Source organism: Mixophyes fleayi, chromosome 11 (genome assembly GCF_038048845.1).
Source record: "Mixophyes fleayi isolate aMixFle1 chromosome 11, aMixFle1.hap1, whole genome shotgun sequence".
Lineage (NCBI taxonomy): Eukaryota > Metazoa > Chordata > Amphibia > Anura > Limnodynastidae > Mixophyes > Mixophyes fleayi.
Window position 1 is genome coordinate 18,323,247 of NC_134412.1, and position 16,149 is coordinate 18,339,395.

Here is a 16,149-nt window from a genome sequence, read left to right on the forward strand (position 1 = left end):
CTCACAGAACCCCTCAGGGGGCTAAAACTGTATTTGTCATAAAACTATAATTCTCATTTACAACTTGAAATTGGCAGGAGTTTGATGTGTGGATTTTTGTCTTTCAGTTCTCAGTCTGTGGATGGATCTGACCAGTGGGATGGTGAATATTCAGCTGATCCCTCAGTATCCAGTGATCCAGGAATCTGTCACTCTGAGTGTTACTGGGATTACTGAGAGAATTCTGTCTTTCAGTTGGTATAAAGGACGAGACCAAAGTCCCAACTATCAGATCCTCACATATATTGCTGGTGATCCTTCCCCACACCTTAATGGACCTCTATACTTCTCTCGGGCCAGACCTTTCCCTAATGGCTCATTACTGATCTCAGATCTTCATATCACAGATAGTGGTAATTACATAGTGAGTGTACAGACAAAGAGATCATTAGAGGAAACCTCTGTTCCCATAACCATCTATGGTGAGTAATATGTTACCTGGTCCCTGGCAGACATGTGATGGATACTTAGTTTTCTATCTTCTACTCTGTGTGTGGTACAGGGGTAGTTAACAGCTTTGAGGTAAATATTATATATATATATATATGTATATTTTGTGCTAATATATGTTTCATCGTTATATTTTGATCCATGCACTGATGTATGATATTAATTATACAGCTATACTGACCAAAAGCACACCATATATCTAGGTATAAACACCGTCAGAGATTGAGCGCTGTGATTTTTTTTTTATTTACTTATAACCAAATTGGATTACCTCATCAAGAGACGCTCTCACTGACTCAATAGATATACTGCACATGAGCGCGTCCTAAATTCTTCTAATTTTCCATGGATGCTCCTGACCAGCTTCTCCAACTGGGAGCGAGCATAAGATATACGCTCAGCTCAAAATATGGGTGCAAGTTGTGCGAAGGCGCGAGTCACATTTTTGCATGGAGCAAATTAACTTACATCCATCTCTAAATCAGGTCCATTATGTACAATCTTTACAACATTATCCCCTTGCAATATATGGTTGCAATATATATTTATATATATTAATGATAATGATAATATATATTTATTATTAAATAATAAATAAGAATTGCAATAAATAAAATGTGCAGGCTTGATCTTACATTTCTCTCAAACATAATTTTATAAGCCCGTGTTTTAAATATATATAAATATTGAAATTACAACTACAGGAAATGGGAAATTGAACCAATGGGAGCCTATTCACATAAAGCTAGTCATAAAGGGCTCACTGTGTATGTTCCCATAATCTTCACATCAACCTTAAAAATTCTTAAACATGTATATCAAATAAACACACGGAGTCATGTATAAGTTTGCTAAAAATGGAGGACTTTTATTATTATATTAGTATTAAACTAAACCTATGGCGGTGGAGAAAGGACACTGTGATACAGCTCCCAAGCTGATATTACCAGATAACGTGGGAACTGGCGCAAACTGCCATACATCCACTAACCATGGGGAACACATCCCAAACTATCATGCGCTGATTTGGCGTCAGAGTGACTGCCCCTTCTAAACTCACGCTGCCCTCCCTCACCGAGCCGGAAAGGGGAACCCTCGTCACCAAAGGACCAAAATGGAGTTACTGGTGCCTCTAAGGGGACAGTGACCTGCGGCCAACTACCTTTGCGCCCACTAATCAGCCGCTGAACGCAGTGCCTTCCTACCGCAAACCTTGTCACATAAAATATTTTAACTAAGGAGTGGGTGGGTGGGATCTCGTGCTGAAGAGTGAGATAAACCAGGAAGTGCCGTCTGCTATATTCAATCCAGGACCCTCCCAGAGGAGCTACCATTGGTCGGGCCCCACCCGATGTTAACCCCTTCAGGTAAGTGTTCAGCCTGTTATAAACCCTGCTGCCCTTTAAGTGCGTTCACCCTAAAAGCCTCACTTGTCATAATATGACAACTTACTAGTGCAGTTGGATGTAGAACAATAAATATGAAAGCAGATAATATATTAATATATATAAATAATATTCTTCCCTTCCTTGTCATCCTTTCTCCAGTGGGCTGCCAGTGTTGATGGTGATAGCGTCACTCAGTCACAGTATACACTGACCAGGGAAGTTACACTATCACCACCTCCCATCCCCCTCCTTCATCAGCAATTACTATCTAATTCATCATTTAGTGATTGGAGAGAATAGAAATATAGCATCAAGGACCAACAGGGAGACATTTTAGTGGTCAGATGCTTATATTTACATGTTCATCAAGGTTCCTCCTCATTAGTCCAAAACTAACTAACTAACTTTGGGTTTCTTATTGGTCCTTCAGTAACTATTAAGTCATTCTTTTTCTATTCTCATTTATGAAATGTTGTTGACACTATAATTCACTTATATAAAAAAAAAAACATTGAATAAAAACATTATGGCCCCCTATATCCCTCCCACCAGCCCCCTGTACAGCTGAACATCCTGCACAGGTGATAGGGCTACACCTGGATTTGGGACATCAGAAAGAAATTGTCAACTTTCCAATATTTTCCTGTTGGCAAACATGCTGCCGGGACTCGATTTGTATTGTGTCCCAACGATGGATCCTCTAGTAAATTTAATGATCTGTCCAAACACGGTGGGAATATCATCATTCAGTGTGTGATCTCTTATTAACTGTCCCTATGTTCCTCCATCCACAGGGCAGGTCAGTAAGCCTAAGGTCACAGCGTCTACCTTCCTTCCCAAGGAAAATGTCTCACTCACCCTGACATGTGACACCTCTAATGAGGAGAGGATACTATGGAGCAGGGGCAGTGTCCGTCTCCCCTCTGGACCCATCTTATCAGCAGATAACAGGACTGTCACTTTCCCCAATGTTACACGTGCAGACTCTGGAGACTATCAGTGTGAGGCTGAGAACCCGATCAGTAAGAGCATCAGTGATCCCTACACAGTCACCGTATCCTGTGAGTACTTGTGAGATTACTGAGTGTGTGAGTAAACTGGTTACATAGTATTCTATAATCCTCCTTTAAGAATACCCTAGTATATACTAATTATGAACTATGTCTAAGTAATAAAATGTCACTATAAGTAATCATGAATATACTATGACAGCACAAATTATAATTGGTCCTAATTAAATTCCTACATACCAAAAGTTGTCACTTTGTAGAACCACAATTCCATTTGAAAAAAAGTTTCAGGGGCAGATTCAAATTCCGCGCGAGGTGTCGCTGAACACCGCCTCGATGTGCAGATGCGCCTGCTATTGCTGGCTATCGCGAAAATAAATCTCCGCTCATTTTTCTGTGCACCTCTATATGTTTTTTAGTTACATTTTTTTCTTGTTGCACTACAGGTCCCAGCAGGCCCTGGGTGTCTGGACATGCTGGCACTTGTGGTTCTTCAAATGCCAGCATGCCCTGGCTGCCATGGTGCTAGTAGTACTACAAGCGCTAGCATGTCCAAACACTTAATGGTGGCCTGGGCATACTGTAGCACACCAGGGACAAAAAAAGATTTTCTCATTGAAATCATTATTATTACCCCGTACCCACTGCCCCAGGGGTGTTGGAAGAGCACTATTTAAACCTAGGGGGCTACGTGTATTTTTTGTGCGCCCGGTCTCCCTAGGGAATCATGCCCTGTGATGATAGGCCCGGGGCTGGTGTTACATTATGGCAGGGGTACCCCACACTGCAGATTTCAATAGTGCCACCGCCCAGGCTGACAAAGCCTAGTGCTGGTAATAGTAAATTCGGGGAGACCCCACGTTTTGTCTACCCGATTTTACTAGTACCAAATTTTCATATCCATCCCCCCATCAGTGCTGGGGTACTCACAAAGCAACACTGCGGCTACATACATAGAAGAGAATGACATCTGGTTATTAATGAATGGGACATTCGCATTTACCATGTAATATATAATTAAATACAGACTCAAGTACAAAACAAAGGTACAAATTAAATTCAATTAAATGCAAACATCTGTTCTTTTTCCTCTTTAATAATCAAATGGGAATCTTTTTTCCCCGACGCAGTCCAAATGGAAATGTCAAATAGGTAATGCAAACAAATCCCCGGGACTTTATAACAAAATAGCAGCCAAACTAATGAATGAAGTATTATCATTGTGACGGGTCAAAACACAATCAGCCAATTTATAGCAACTTTCTAACTTTGCTGATCATAATCAGTGCATATTTTGCACCAGTCTCCAGCACATTTTGGGGATCGAGTTTCTCTTCTGGTGACAGTGATAATAGTCACCCTGCTTCCACTTTAAATCATGTGATATATAATAATAGTCAGGGCTGTATTTACCACATAGACTAGTAAGGCACGTGTTCAGTTTTGATTGCACTATTGCGCTTGGCTGTTGTGGGTTTTGTTGTGTGCGCTGCTGACATTGGTTCCTCCACCTACTAGAACTAGAAATAAGTAATACTTATCATCTCGTAACCGGATGTAGTGGGATGCTCTGGTGCGGTTTCTCAGCTGTTGTCCATGGAGTGGGGTCATGGTCCGTGGAACCAGATTGTTCTTTAAGTGTGGACCTGGAGGTAGATTGGGTAGAACTTTCAGTACAAAAATGAATGTTTGTTGGGTGTAGGTCACCAGGGTACGTGGTAGGGGAAGGTAGTAGGGATTTGTGGGAGAGGAGGTAATTAAGGACTGGTAGTATAGGGAGCAGGAAGTGAGCTGTTACTGTATTCAGTGCGCACGTGTATGTATCAGATATACTTTGCTATATATTTCTTTTGCTAGTGAATCTCTTTGTGTTTTGGAACCACGCTAATCGCATCGCACAATTTTTATTGATGACGAAACGGACATAACAAGTTATAGCCAGATCTTATTAATACACCTAAAGATTTATCAGTAAAATTCTACAGATATAGTTCAGACACTTAGCTATTTAATTCAATTGTTGGAACTATATACCAAATGTTGCCACAAGGTACACACATAATAGATCTCTCTATCTTATGAATGACTACTACTTGGTCTGATAGTACATTGAAACCTGTCCTCAAACTTAGACTGATATAGTCATGTCATTTATCCGTTCTGTTAAGGAGTCAGCATGTGGTGCATAGCCCTTGATGGTGAACTTAGGCAGTGATCAATTCTCCCAGATTATAAGAAACTCTGCAGGGGTATAATGGACAACAAAGTGAACGTCAACGCACTTTTCGCTTGTATAGTTTTGTCAAGGCCTCAAATTAGTCACTATTGGGAGGTTTGCCCTACCAGATGGAATCAGTGTATATGTCTATATTAAATATGTATTCTACAAATAACATTTCTTGTTTTTTTTATCTTTTCTAGGGTCATCTCGTTCGTCAAGTGCCTACCTATATGGTAAGTTTTTCTAAAGCAAAGGGTCTTATATGTTTGTTTATTCAGTGTCAATGAATCATCAAAGTCCTCTCAAATGACTTTATTTCACTGACTAAAATCTGTGGTAGATGTGTTTATTATTCTAAGAAATGATCAATAGGTGGATGTAGCAGTTTCCTAAGAAGAATTTAGACTTTTAAAGCAAGAAGAATAGCATTTTTAAATTATGTTTATTGTTTTTCACTTAAATATTTTGCCCCACTAAATTAAATATTTGTGTCATATAGATAGATTGATAGATAGATAGATAGATAGATAGGGAGAGTGAGAGATGGAGAAGCGCTGGTAAAGAAGTGAATGGCAGGTATATAAGTCCTAGTTTCCTGCCATTTGTATTTCAAAACATCTGGGAGATTATTAAGGTGTGTGGGAAAAGCTTCCCAGTGTAGTTTTCACAGCAGACTAATTAGGAGTTGCACCTGTGTGGGGTCTGCAACTGTGATCACTCTGTCTCTCACTGTCTGGGGAGGAGGTTAGATGGCTCCATAGAGTAGCCGCAACTTTGATCTGTGAGTTCTATTGTTTGGTTTAAGTGGTGGACACTATGCCCCTCACTCTAGGATTTTGTTTATATTTGTTTATATTTTGTTCTGTTTACAAGCTGGTGAATAAACCTAGCTGAGGCTACTGAACTTGAAGCACTGGACTTGTGTCATTTATCTGGCTGAAGTACAGCTGTCTACCCCAGAGGACGGCATCCCCAGTACGATCTTGTCACAATATATATAGATTAATTGGTATATATATATTAAGTGTATATACCAATTGACCCTATTTTGCTTGGAAACATCCCTGTTGTTGAACATCTACACAATACACTTCCTATTTTTTATTTAATGCAACATTCACAGTCTATTAGTCTATGAACTTTATGATGTGAGTGTATAATGTATACAATATAAAAATAATCTTTGTATCTCTTGTAGGTCTTGTAACATGGATCATAGGACACTTCCAGTGATCTAATGAGAGAACATTGATACACTGTATGACTGATAATCACACACGCTCCTTGATATAATGGTCTTTGATTCGTACAAATGGTCGTAGTACAAGAAAAGGAAAAAGTACCAATCGCACTGGTTAATAAACAGTTACTTATAACACTCTCCCCTTATTTCCTTATTTAATCAATTGCATTGGCATTAATAATAATGTGGGTGTTACAATTCATAGCCACCTAATTAACAATTGTATAAAATGAACATATATTAACATTTGGGTTCACGTCTTCAAATTCAGCTATAGTATTATTGCAACATACCCCCAGTATTAAAAGTACGTTTTTATTGGTATACTCAAAATAGTTTTTAGTGAGAACTCCCTGTAGCAATATAGAAAGAGAAGTGTGCAAAATAGTTTTGTTCATAACAGTACTTTATCCTCTTGGATCAATATAATTTAGCTGTGATATAATTATCAGCGGCTATTAATATTACTTTTAAGGCGCAGCCTCAAAGTCATCAAATGTATAGAGAATATTTATGTTCCTTAACTGAACAATATTATCTTTGCAGATGTGCAGTAGGTGTAATTGTAATTAGCTGCCTGTATACAGCTCTCAAACTAAATCCTTGTTGGCTTTTTTAGAAAAAGCATTTTTACAGCATTGCAACTATAATATAGATCATAATTCTAAAAGAAATTCCAGGATCCCAGGATCAATTCGTTGCAATGATGACATATGCAAAATTTAATAAGATAATTTCTAAATGACCAATGATCACGAGTTTGTTGTCTATTAATTTATTAGTAAACCAGTGACATCACTGATTTGGTTTCTAGTGAAAAAAAGTAGGATAAATGAGGAACTGAATTATCAGTAGCAAACAGAAAATGCCATCACTTTATACATATTAGTAGTAATGCTCAGGCTCGGTTTTCTGAAAACCGAGCCCACCCGAACTTATGGGGTCCGAGTAGGCTCGCGAGCCGGCTCGGTACTTTCCCATGTCCTCAGATCTAAATAGAGGCAAAACATCATTGTTGCGTTATCGGATCTCGCGGGTTTTGAATTCCATAAGTATCTCCCTCCCCGCTAGATCCAGCGCCATTGCTCACACAGAAACAGGAGGGGTAGCAGTGTTCTTGTTACTCTCCAGTCTCCAGTGACATTGCTCAGTGCCACTGCTCACACAGAAACAGGAGGGGTAGCAGTGTTCTTGTCACTCTCCAGTCTCCAGTGACATTGCTCAGTGCCATTGATCATATAGAAACAGGAGTGGTAGCAGTGTTCTTGTCACTTGACAAAAATTGACTGGAAATTAATGATATTGAGGTTAATAATAATGTAGGGGGAAAAAAGAGCCAAATTATGTGATTTTAGTTTTTAAAAAAAAAGGGATTTTTTTGGAAAAAAATCGGGTTCCAAAACCAAAACCCATAACACGCGAGGGCAGTTTTGCCAAAACCAAAACATGAAGTTAATCCAGATCCAAAACCAAAACACAGGGTCCAGTGAGCATCTCTACATATTAGTGCTTATTTGATAACATGGTGCAGAGGAACTGCCTATAGTAACTAATCTAATATCAGTGTTCACTAGTCTGACATCATTAGACTGCTAAATGCTAATATCTGATGCACATAGTTATCCTTTTCATCATATTATTAAAGAAACCGCAAAACATCTTTTAGAGATGTAGTACATGGGGACTACTTTACAGCTCAGCGGAGGTAGACGTTAGGCGTAGTCCAGTCAAATGTATTTGCATCATGTGACCAACTGTCACCTTCTGTATTATGCCCCTGAGCTCAGCAGTAAGCGGTTCCGCGGCTGCTGCTCCTAATCTATCCAAGTGGGCAGCGGGTTTAATCATAACTACATCCACCACAAGGGAAATTACATTTTAACATTGCACATTCATACTGGTAAATAGCACTAATAACAAGAGGTATCTTTGGCATATCAAATATTACAGAAAGAAAAATACTTCAATATGCCTTTACCCCTGACAGGAAACAATTGTGTAAAATGAACATATATTCATATTTGGGTTCACTTCTTCAAACTCAACTATAGTATTATTACAATATGCCCCCAAAGTTCATTTTTCACATAAGAAAAAAGTAGCCAAAAGGGGGTGGGGCTTGTAGATCAGGGGTGTGGTCAATGTGAATCCGGGGAGTCGGGATGTGTTACCATGGAGATGAAGGCTTGTTGCTTGGGCATGTTTCTCTCTATATTTAAATTTTTAATATTGGCCTATATGTGAAAATGCTGAGGTGTGGGTCCAGGGGTCACAATCATAAGTACATCCTTTACATTGATAAGATATTAAATATGATCATAATGAAATTATTCAACACATCCACCCAGAACGAACCGATTTGTCCCAATGCAAACGTTTTTTTTTATGTTCCAAATGGCATCATGAATATGTATAATATGCAATACCCAACCCCTGGAATAAAATTGCCCCCATAACAATTTTTTCTGGTCCATATAACTGTAGTGTTTATTTTCCCAACTTGTGGGATAGCAAATAGTAGGGATAGCACCTTTGCAAACTTTCCAAATTTGCACTAAAATAACGGATGATATAAAATTCTGGTCTGTCTGGTCTATCCTCCTGTTTATCTTACCCCCAACTCCCCGCTCCAGTCATCACTGCAGAGATCCTCAGTTACGGAGCAGTTTAGTAACCCAGCTCTTGTGCATTTCATATTTAAGTCTTCAGTAAATAAATTCCTTTCCCCCTTTCTGGCAACAAGATTTAATTTTGCTTTAATATGGCTGTGGAATAGCCAGAGCGACACTTTCTGACCTTGTTTGACTCCACCTGTGGTTGGGTTATCTTTGTCTCATACAAAGTAAAATATAGGAGGAAAGACTAGGGGGTAAATGTATCATGGGCCGGTTTTTTCAGCTCGCCGGAAATCAGCGAGTTCACAGCTAAAATTTAAAGCGGCGTTGGCTTGTAAAGGCAGCGCGCTGCCATCATCATCATCTTTTTATATAGCGCCACTAATTCCACAGCGCTGTACAGAGAACTTACTCACATCAGTCCCTGCCCCATTGGAGCTTAGAGTCTAAATTCCCTAATTTTCACACACAGACAGACAGACAGACTAGGGTCAATTTGATAGCAGCCAATTAACCTACTAGTATTTTTTTGAAATGTGGGTGGAAATCAGAGCACCCGGAGGAAACCCACGCAAACGAGGGGATGAAAGAATTATGTGAAACATAAATATTTATAACAAGCTATTGGAATGTGGTTGTTGTAACATTTGCAAAAACCCACGTGATGACACAATGAAGGGAGGAGGTCTTTTCTAAAGCAGTGCAGGGCAAAAGTTGCCCATCCTATATTATAAAGATACAAGAATGAGTCTGCGACTGCTTTATCCTTCTGTGCGACTTGTGTGACAAAATATCCATTAGAAATCATCATCATTTATTGGTAGAGCGCCACCAATTCTGCAGCGCTGTACAGAGAATATTAGTAACCCACATCTGTCCCTGCCACATTGGAGCTTACAGTCTAAATTCCCTAATACACATACACTATTGTTAATTTTGTTAGCAGTCATTTAACCTACCAGTATGTTTTTGGAGAGTGGGAGGAAACCTGAGCACCCAGAGGAAACACTTGCAAACATTTGGAGAACATGCAAACTCCACACAGATAAGGCCATGGTCGGGAATTGAACTCATGACCCCAGCACTGAGAGGTAGAAGTGCTAACCACTGAGTCACCGTGCTGCCTATAACCCATAGCTATGCTGTGTTGTACCTAACTACTGAATACCTGTATATGTCATCTTTAGCGTTTATTTATATGCCGCCATAGATTCTGTGGTGCCTGACAGTCATACAGATAATACATAACAATAGGTACATGGGTACTGTTACACGGAATAATAAAATCAATTAACAGAACAAATCGCATGGTATACACAATCAATTCTACATAAGTCATGACAGTGATGAGAACAGGGCCATCTTTTCCATTGGGCACGATGGGCAGCTGCCCAGGGGCCCCACGGGCAAAGGGGGCCCCATAGGCACGGCTCTTAATGAGAATAAATAATCCTGCAAAAGAAAAAAACCTGCAAAAAAAAAACCTTCAAGGGTCACTGAGCAAGTACATCTATCTATCTCTATCTCTATATATCTATATCTGTATCTGTATATATCTATATATCTATATCTAGGGGCCCCGGTGCACTGCTTTGCCCAGGGGCCCATAATGTTGTTAAGATGGCCCTGGATGAGAAAGTGGAAATACGTTTAAATCTTCGCCTTATCTGTAACTTTCCCGGTTTCTTTATGATTTTGTTACATAATTATATTGTGGCACTGAAAGAGCCATAGGATAAAAAATAGAAATTATTATGTGTATTGAATCAGACAAATAATGAAAATCAAAAATTGTGCACCGAACCCTGTATTTATGTGATCAAAGCCTGTAAAAATATACATTGAAGATTTAAGAGGGAATTCAAATTCCCCCCAAAGTACCGCCGCATAAAACCTATTACCGTTATTACGGTAATATTAATCCGGCTTACTGCTCGCAGTTCAGGGAGTTGCAAGCAAAAAGCTGGCGTTAAAACTACTGTGAGTAGTAGTGCGCTAAGTGCGTTACTTTTTACAGTAACGTGGCCAATTGAATTCCCCCCATAGAATGTCTCCTCTTTGTAGTATTCCCAATTCTCTAAGATTTTCACCATGTGAAGAGAATATACACATACAATAGGATTGTAGCAGTAACTTAAATCACCTTCTAATATAAGTTATTGTGCTCACCTTGGACAGGTCAGAAGAAGACCTCAAAATCAATATCAGGATAGCACTTTCCTTATATTCCACTGTGGGATGTGCTGCTTCATCATCTCTGCTGATTATGTAATACGCCTGTAACATTTTTGAATAGTCACCAGCAAATCTCTCACAATGTCCCAGTGGCCAGAGACTCTGCCTCTCCTGATGACACTGTCTGTCAACTACATGGCTCTCTCTTCCTCATCATGGGTACTCTTTCCCTCTATAATAGCCATGCTGCCTATTTGCAGTGTCCCCCCTCATGGTATTGGGGCACATTCCAAGAGGATTCTTATACAGCGGGTCCTTCTCCCCTAATCCAGCTCCTGCTGGTATGGGTGCAGTTTGCAAGCATTCTTTCTGACTTTATGTGGCTTCCAGCCACACACACTCACCCCTCATAGGGTCTCTGTCATGCTAAAACATGACTCTTATCAAGGCAATCTCCTCAAGGCATTATCCTTCAAAGGCTTAACCCCTATTGTCAAGGGGCCTGATTCATTAAGGATCTTAACTTATGGTGGATTCCAGCGGTGATGAATTAATAATGTGTGAGGATGATGTACACACTGATGAGGATGAGGCTGAGGATGATGACAACAACATCTTGCCACAGTAGAGTTCATTAACAGCACTGTTACCTTAGGTGCCTTAAGCCCAGTGTTACCTTGTTTTGTGGGGGCAAAAACAAACCAAGCACTTCAGCCACAAGGAGTGGCACTTTGTGACTGAAGTTCTTGGTTTGTTAAAGCGTGCATGTCCTTTTTAAGATCCAATATAAGGGTGGGTGGGAGGGCCCAAGGACAATTCCATCTTGCACCACTTTAAATTTCAGCTACCGCTGTGTGCCAATGTTACCTACATGTGCAATATACTGTTGGGTGCTCAGCAAAAATCTTAGACACCCTTTGATGATGCAGATGACTCAGCACAACATTTTGACATCTGGTCTTGTCTACTGTAAAATAATTGACTAGAATTAGTGACACCTCTGCTGTAACTCCACCTGATCCTACTATCAACTATCAACATCCAAAGAATGGTGGAGGATTATTTTTATTTGTTGCTTGTAGAAGTGATGTAAGCATGGATGTCTAAATAGACGTGTATATGTATTATCTTCCACTTTGCTGATGTTTCATCAATTGTTTGTAGTCTGCAATTTACTTCAAAGATACCTAGCTATATTATAATTTTGTGGGAATTGGGGCTGATTCGAAGCTCAGTGATGAACTTGCTTTTTACTGTGAATTACAATGGCTCTTTTTAGTGGATTGTCTGGCACCCTGGATTGGTGTGTGTCTGATAAAAGCACGCATCCCGGGGGGTCAATGCTCGTTGCCATGTATTAGCTGTAGAATTAGCAAAGTTATCCAAGAAACAGATAGAGCGTTCAAATGAACCATAACTGGTTTCATGATCCAAGGACAATTCCATCTTGCACAACTTTTCTTTTCTGCCACTGCTGTGTACCAATGTTTCCTAGATGTGCTAGGAACTGCCACGAGTTTGAGTCATTGCTCTGTCACATAGCATCCAGCCAGGTCGCTCCAGTATTTGTCCGTAAGTGTATGAAAATAATATTGTGACCTGCAAATTACTTAAAATTAGTGTTATTGAGGTTAATAATAATAATGTAGGAACAAAAACAGAGCAAAATTATGTGATTTTAGCATATTTTAGCAATTTTTCTAAAAAATACAGATCCAAAACCAAAACCAGGAGGAACGACCGCTGAGTGAGAGGTAGCATAAGAACAGGTTCAGTATAATGGATAAGTAGGGAGAGACAACTTTCCCAGCTAGGAGTTTATGTCATGGACACGATTAATCCCTTTGTCATAGAATAAAACTGTTTGTAAGTTCTGTATTGTTGACTTCCTGGTAAATTCCCTGCCAGTGAATGTGATGGTATTGATATAAAATCAACACTATAGTTTACACATAACTCACATTTATAGAAGATTCTCTCAGTCACTCAACAACACACACCTATCATATATTAACTCACCATATACGATGAATCTTCCTTTGATGATTGATTCTGTTGAAAGATATAGAAGTAATAAGACATATGATATGTTGAATATTGTACATCATAGTGTCAAACATGAGCGTTAGGAGTTCAATCACCACAACTCCAAGTGAACATGAAATATACACATGGGGAACTTGCAGCAGAGATAAAACATTGTGATTACTACTGTACACAAGTTCTACTAATGAACGAAATAACGATGATGGGAAACATACAGACTGTAACAGAGAGAAGAAGGAAACTTACAGCAAACCTATGTGCTTGGTGGGAAGATCACATTTGAGGAGTGAGAGAGCTCTGGTCAATTATAAACAGAGTAGAAAGTTAAATGATACACCAAAGGGGGTTGTTTAACACACTTGGGAAAACAACTACCAGCACAAACAATTACATAGCTCTGCTTTGCCAGGCACATTTTCATACACAGGAGTCTGGATGTGACCATCTGTTGATGTCTCTGGAGATTGACCACAAAGTTAAATAACACATCTTATACTTGCAACTTCCTTAAATATCTCTAGATTAGTTGAATGAGCTTCTCATTCAGCCATATATTAAGTATGCTGTACCTGTTTGGTTTATTTTATTAAAACCAGTCAATCTCAGTGAAACTGTACACAACATCATACTGAATAGAGAATAGAATACACAAATAATATAAAAATACATTATGCATCCCAAAATTCAACACTAGCAAACAAGTAATGTGACACAAGGTAGCACGTAGCTTCTCTACAGAGGGACTTAAAAAACTGGAGGATTGGGCGGCCAAATGGAATATGAGGTTTAACACAGATAAATGTAAGGTTATGCATTTAGGGATCAAAAACAAGAACGCAATCTATAAATTAAATGGAATTAATTTAGGAGAATCTATAATGGAAAAGGATTTGGGAGTGCTCGTAGACCAGGGGTCAGGGAACTTTTTTAACTTTTACCCCAAAATATATTTAGATACGCCAACGTTACCCCCTTGATTTAAAAGGAAGGAAATCATATATTATTAATTATTGGAATTTAAAATTTTATTGAATCTATTCAAAATTTCTTTGAAAGCTTCAACTTCAAAACTTCAGGTTTTGGAGAAATTATGTGGCTTAATTTTTTTTCAATATTGGGGCATTTTGATGTCAGAGCAATTTGGATACAGTCTTCAGCGTCCAATCGATTTCTCTGCTTTGTTTTTATGTTCGTTAGCGTGGAAAATCCTTGTTCGCAAAGGTAGGTTGTTGCAAAAGGCAGCAACTTTTTGACTGCCTCCTTATGTGCAATTTTGAATGCCTTTGCAGGTGTTGACATCCAAAAATATGACAGATCTGCTTTGTTTTCAAATGCAATACGTGCTTCATTATTGCATCCAAGCTCAAGAAGTGCCTCTGCCAACCCTTGAGGCTCTTCTGGTACAACAGAAATTTCACATTTAAAGGGGTCTACAATCCAACTGACAGCATGTGAATCGACAGCATTACCCCTAGGAATTTCATTTTTACCCCATTTGGGGTAATTTACCCCTGTTCCCTGACCACTGATATAGTAGGAGGATATAACTACTGTAATGAATTTGTATTCAGCAGATTTAGCAGAGAAACATTGGTAAGAAGGGGGTGGGTTAGAAAAAAAATGCTGTGCTTGCATTCATTTAAGGCTCTACAAATAATACACTTGTTCTGTGAACCCTCAGATGAGACCTTGTTCCCTAGGAACAAACACACTGGATACCCAAAACCGAAAATTGAGAAATTATGTATAAAGTAGAAAACTATAGTAATTGGTTAACTATGGGTATTTTCAGTAAACCATATTTTAAAAAGGAAACTTTGCCCCTTAAATGTTTACTTATCTTTAGTCTCTGTCGGTAATAAAAACATTTTAGCTGATTTGCCCGAGAGAATTGCTTTTAATTTAAGTGATTGTTCTCTCATTGTTGCTGGTACAAGCAAAAAAAACGCAGAATGAAATAGATCTGTTCACGTTTTCCTATTCTATAGTGCATAAAAATGGGCAGCACGGTGGCTCAGTGGTTAACACTTCTGCCTTACAGCGTTGGGGTCATGAGTTCAATTCCCGACCATGGCCTCATCTGTGCGGAGTTTGTATGTTCTCCCCGTGTTTGCATGGCTTTCATCCAGGTGCTCTGGTTTCCTACCACACTCCGAAAACATACTGGTAGGTTAATTGACTGCTATCAAATTGACTCTAGTCCCTCTCTCTATGTCTGTCTGTGTGTGTGTGTATGTTAGGGAATTTAGACTGTAAGCTCCAATGGGGCAGGGACTGATGTGAATGAGTTCTCTGTACAGTGCTGCGGAATTAGTGGCCCAATATAAATAAATGGTGATGATGATAAAAATATATTTAAAATAATAGGGTGAGCTCTTTCTTATTTGGCACTATACCAACCTAGCTACGTGTGTGTTACCATAAACCTGAAATAAGACACAGACACAGATATTTAGAAAATTAAAGGTCGCAGTTTATTTGTTTTAATAATTGAACCTTCATGGTGGCGGTGAGAGCGTAGCAATCAGCTAACAACTAATCTTCAACCAATAAACCGTGGGAAGCAAACGCTCACCCGCTAACTAAGATTCTCATCTTAACCAATTGGCCGGTGTAAATCTGGTGTCAGCGTGACTGCTCCCTTCTGGTCAAGAGTCATGTTCTTCAAAAGGAGCAGTGACGAGCGGCCAATAGGGAAAGCACCTTCGACTAGTCGCCGACTGCACCGCGCTCTTACCCACTGCACCTCTTCTGTATAAATAAAAATGCGAAAACAACTTACTAAAAACTAAGCAGGGTGGGTGGGCGGTATCAGCGACAATCTGGAACAAAATCCACCAAGGAATCTGATTGGCTGACTCAATGTAAACAACAAAGATCCAACACATCATTTTAAAAGCCCTCAGCTTACTGCTTCATTTATTATATCTATTTAAAATATTTTGTATTAGCAATGCTTATT

At 39.2% G+C, this 16,149-nt stretch overlaps 2 protein-coding genes across 8 annotated transcripts in view; one reads left to right on the plus strand and one right to left on the minus strand.

The window, feature by feature from the left end:
* Positions 1-16,149, minus strand: part of LOC142107491 (cell adhesion molecule CEACAM8-like) — a 368,458-nt gene that overhangs the window by 324,317 nt on the left and 27,992 nt on the right. The gene's annotated exons all lie outside the window — the stretch shown is intronic.
* Positions 1-16,149, plus strand: part of LOC142107480 (cell adhesion molecule CEACAM1-like) — a 205,806-nt gene that overhangs the window by 123,105 nt on the left and 66,552 nt on the right. For 4 of the 7 annotated variants that reach the window (XM_075190917.1, XM_075190921.1, XM_075190919.1 and 1 more), the window contains one exon: positions 115-461. In XM_075190917.1, coding sequence (XP_075047018.1) covers positions 115-461 — 347 coding nt within the window. The other 3 variants (XM_075190920.1, XM_075190922.1, XM_075190924.1) reach the window with 3 other exon arrangements.